The following is a 4,509-nucleotide window of genomic DNA, read 5'->3' as shown; positions in this document are numbered from 1 at the left end:
GGCCCCGCTCTGGTCGCCTCCGCCTCCGGTCCGTCCTCTGCCCCGCTCCGTCCGCCTCCGCCCCGCTCGGCGCCTCCCCGACTCGCTCCCTGCTCGGCCGCCGCCCGCTCCCCGATGGCGCCGAAGGGCAAGTCTGGTTTCTTCGGTGTGAGGGCGAAGCCCACCGAGAACTCCGGAGTGGAGTTCTCCGATGCCGGGCGATGTTGGTGGCTCGGCACGTATCCCACCGTCAATGAGGCTGCGCGTGCCTACGACGTGGCGGTGTGGCATGCCGGACGGCCAAAGTCGAACCTCAACTTCCCGGAGGTCGAGACCCAGGCGGCGGCGGAGTGGCTCGTGCCGTAGGGCGTCCGGATGAAGGAGATTCTGGTGAAGAAGGCGAAGAAGAGACCGATGGTTGTCGTCGCTCCCGGCGAGAGCGACGAGGCGGCGATGGCTCGGTTTGCGTGAGAGCATCCGCATTACGTCCAGGCCGAGCTGGAGCACTACTGGAAGCGCAACGTCGAGGCGCAAAAGAAGGGGGTGAAGGAGGACAAGGCCGGCCCCTCGACTGTGATCCCTATCGAGTCGTCGGATGAGGACTGGGGTGACCCCAAGGAGGACGAGGGGTGCGATGACCCGACCAAGGACGAGTTCTGGGAGCAGTTCCGCAGCTCCGACGACGAGGAGTAGTAAGTAGTAGTTGAATTTATGTATGAAACTATGTTGAATTTCATGTTTGAACTATGTTGAGATGAAGTAGTAGTTGGTCGTTTTAATCTTCGTTTTGGACCATCTATTGGAGTTCGCTCTTTTATTTACATCTCCGTTTTGAACCATCTGTTGGAGTTAAGCCTTTTTTGGAGATGTAAAAAGCACTCTTTGGTGCTCCAAATTTGGACCATCACCCGTTTGAACCACTAAAATATACTAAAATATACATCATCTATCGGAGATGCTCTAAGAGAGTTGATGCGAATGTAACCGGTCTATCTATAAGCAAAATATTTCAGTTATTTTTAATAGCACCACAGTTAAAACAGCGGCTGAACTATATGGTTCAGGCAGAAGGATGAATGGAACTGCGGTTATACATCTCTATGATTTACGAAAACCGGACAAATGCGCCCAGCCTTCACACACACAATCAAGATACAACAAATGTCTCATCGTTGCAATTTCGACACAACACATCTAAGGTAACAACAATTCACGATTCGGTTTGCACCACAAATCACGGACCCGGGACCATGGCATCATCGTCGGTTATTCTGGACCCCCAGGGATATAACTTCCTTTTCTTTTCACTGCCGCGGCAACGTAACTGTAAGTGACATCAGTTGGACAAGAGCAGGTTTCTTATCTGGTGTATCTGTCTTCCGCTAGTTTGGACGGTTCAGAGCCATGAACTTGCACTGCTCACTCATCGCCTGGAGCTGTGCGTCCTTCTTGTCGACCATGGCACGTAGCCTCACATTTTCCTCCATCACCTTCTGGACTTCAGCTTCTTTCTGTGCTTTCTCAGTCTCGAGCTGGTTGGTCCTTGCGACTAGCCTGTTCACAAACATAAGAGGCTCAGTACCATGTTGGTTGTAGATAACCGACTCAATACTTACTTTACAGTACATGCTTGGGTGGCCTGATTTTTAATCCTACATTACTTGCAGTACAAGGAAAGGAACTGTCAGCAGTGCGAGTGCATTATGCCATTATCTCTGTTATATCTACAAATTTGATCATTCCTACGCACCAGTCAGGGACTTATTTTCTGTGGAAGGGAGGCGGGGAAGGATAAGAATTTTCCTTTTGTTTAGAATATAATTTTCCTTTTCTGAAGCAAAGGGGGCAGGAGAACTGCCTATTCAGTAAATAGAGAGTGGTTGATATTTACAGAGCGGACCTGTATTGAAGGGAACAAAGCCTAGAACCTAACAAGCAAAAGCAACCACTCGCCCTCGATTGCACCTTGTCTGCGTAGGAAAAGACCTAAAAGGTTGGCCTCTTGTCAAGCTAAATGACCAACCTGTTCACCAGGAGGCCTCAGTGTAAAATTCTATGACTATGATATGCTGACTAGTATCAACCAGAAAGCAGAAGAAGAAAGTAGGAGGAAGGCAACGGACAATGCATATGATTTAGCCTTTTTCTGCCAAAAAAAAAACTTAAGAGTAGATGTTCCAGCTCAAATGTCATGCAAGCAGTAGAAAGATCAATGATCCAAAATGTCAATTCAAAGTTGAAAGATCTAGAAGGTCGGAAAGTAGCAAGAACTGGAATTTTGGACCAAATGCGGACCAGCAGAAAACCAGATTTCCAGGCTTACCCAAGTCTATCTGCATCTTCTTGACCACTAAATATCAATTAACATTTGGGACACGATCGAGGCACAAAACTGCTCCATTCAGGAGAGCAGTATATTGAACCAACTTAACAAAATTATATGGCAACAATCTCTATCAGATGTCAAGGAGTGATAGAAGAGAAGTAACTGTGTTAACCAATGGTTGCATGATGTATAGTTAACATAATTCTAAGAAGATATCAGCAGACTTCTTAGTCTCACCAAATCCCCTCACATACGACGAAGTGGGTGACAAACTGACAACAATATGTGATAGAGAGAGAAGTCTAGGCATGGCATTTAAGTGCTAATTTATAACAAAACAGATATGTTGTGTGCCCTGAGGTTCAAAGAAAAGGTAGAGCACATTTAGTTGCAAAAATGTTAGAGTACGTAATGGGCCTGGGCTGACGGTATAGCCCGTTAGTCTTAGGTTAATTAGAGATAAGGGTCGCTTGCTTAGGGGTCAAGTAAGCCTTGCTTGGGAGTCAAGTAAACCTCTCTATATAAAGAGAGGAGATGTATCAATCTAATCAAGCAAGAATTAAGAAGGAAATCCCTTCCCTCTTGCCCGGCCGTGGGCAAAAAGGCCCCTGGCCGGCCCTCTCGCGCCCTCCTTCTAGCAGCACCATAACAATTTGGTTTCAGCTAGCTTCGGTTCGATCATGTCTTCACCGCCGCCAAGCCCGTCTCTTCCGCTGCCGGTCACCTTGTCGCCTCCGGCGACCACCACGACCGTCGCCCCGCTCCTGCCCGCGCCGGGATCCTCCGTCCCGCCCGCCCCCGCCGTCCTCACCTGGGAGGAGGTCTCCGGGGTGCTGCGGAACCTAACCCAGGCGGTCCAGGAGATCCGCCTGTTCTTGGCCGGGTCCTACGGGCCGCACCCGGCTGCGCCGCCCATTGCCGCCCCCACGCCGCCGCACCAAGCGGCCTTCGCCGCGCTCGCCGGGCCGCTGCAGCTGCCATCCATTGCCACCACCGCCCAGCCCTGGTTGCAGTGGCAGCCGCCGCTCCTGGCGGCCTCCGCCGCAGCAGCCGGTGCAGCTGCAGCAGCCACCACCGGTCAGCTCCGTCGCCCAGTATGGGATGCCCTACGACGGGAGTGCGACGACCTCGTTCCCATCAGTGCCGCCGTCATCCCAGGGTGTCCACATCCAGCAGATCAAGTCCCCGCCGTCGCCGTCACCGCTTTCGTCTTGGATCACTACCCGCCACGTGTCGGCGGCGGTGAGGCTGCAGGCTGCTGCGCGCGGCCTCCTAGCGCGTCGGCGTGTGCAGGAGATGCGTGGTCTGCAGCTGCCGCTCCTCCAAGTTGCTCTTCGCTGCGCAAAGGACCTCGATCTCGTCCGCTGCGTCGGGGATCTTGGGCATGCGGTTTCCCCCACGGGCGGCGGGCATGCTGTTTTCCCCGCGGGCAGCGACCTCAAAGTCTGCGACATCGACGGTTGGGGTGGCGCACCCCTCCTCGTCATTCTCCATCGCAAGCCCTCCACTCTTCCCTGTGCAGTGCAAACCAACAGCCGTCCGGCGGGGAGAAGGCAGGGTGTCACCGACAGGAGCGCACCGCGTAGCACCACTGCTTTCCGCCGCCGGCCGCCGCGAGGGCGCCTCTGCTGGTCGCTCTTGCGACCACTTCCAGGTGGCCATACACATGCACTCCTTTGGTCCAGATGGTGTCCATGGGATCCAGATGGTTGTACACGTGCACGTCCGACGTGCGGATGGTGTCCACTTTTTGTTGAGGGGTCCAAAATAAAGCGTCCCAGTCCATTTCAGGTTGAGAGTCATAAAACAAGCCGAGATGTAAAAGGCTTGTTTTTAGGTGTTAGATTTGTGTTGCGTCGAGTCATGGTTATAAGTTGGTTAGGCTGCAGCTCGAGGACAAGTTGCATGTCCAGGTGGGGTGTAGTGTTAGAGTACGTAATGGGCCTGGGCTGACGGTATAGCCCGTTAGTCTTAGGTTAATTAGAGATAAGGGTCGCTTGCTTAGGGGTCAAGTAAGCCTTGCTTGGGAGTCAAGTAAACCTCTCTATATAAAGAGAGGAGATGTATCAATCTAATCAAGCAAGAATTAAGAAGGAAATCCCTTCCCTCTTGCCCGGCCGTGGGCAAAAAGGCCCCTGGCCGGCCCTCTCGCGCCCTCCTTCTAGCAGCACCATAACAAAAAATGGAATTGCTAATGCCTCGTT

At 52.5% G+C, this 4,509-nt stretch overlaps 1 protein-coding gene across 1 annotated transcript in view; it reads right to left on the bottom strand.

Moving 5' to 3' along the window:
* Nucleotides 1-973: 973 nt before the first annotated feature.
* LOC119336483 overlaps nt 974-4,509 on the bottom strand; it is a 6,699-nt gene continuing 3,163 nt past the window's right edge. Inside the window, exon 3 of the mRNA XM_037608531.1 lies at nt 974-1,533. Coding sequence (XP_037464428.1) covers nt 1,362-1,533 — 172 coding nt within the window. The 3' untranslated portion in view covers nt 974-1,361. The remainder of the gene's footprint in view (nt 1,534-4,509) is intronic.

Source organism: Triticum dicoccoides, chromosome 7B (genome assembly GCF_002162155.2).
Source record: "Triticum dicoccoides isolate Atlit2015 ecotype Zavitan chromosome 7B, WEW_v2.0, whole genome shotgun sequence".
NCBI classification, from domain to species: Eukaryota; Viridiplantae; Streptophyta; class Magnoliopsida; order Poales; family Poaceae; genus Triticum; species Triticum dicoccoides.
This window is presented reverse-complemented; position numbering and strand designations above follow the sequence as displayed.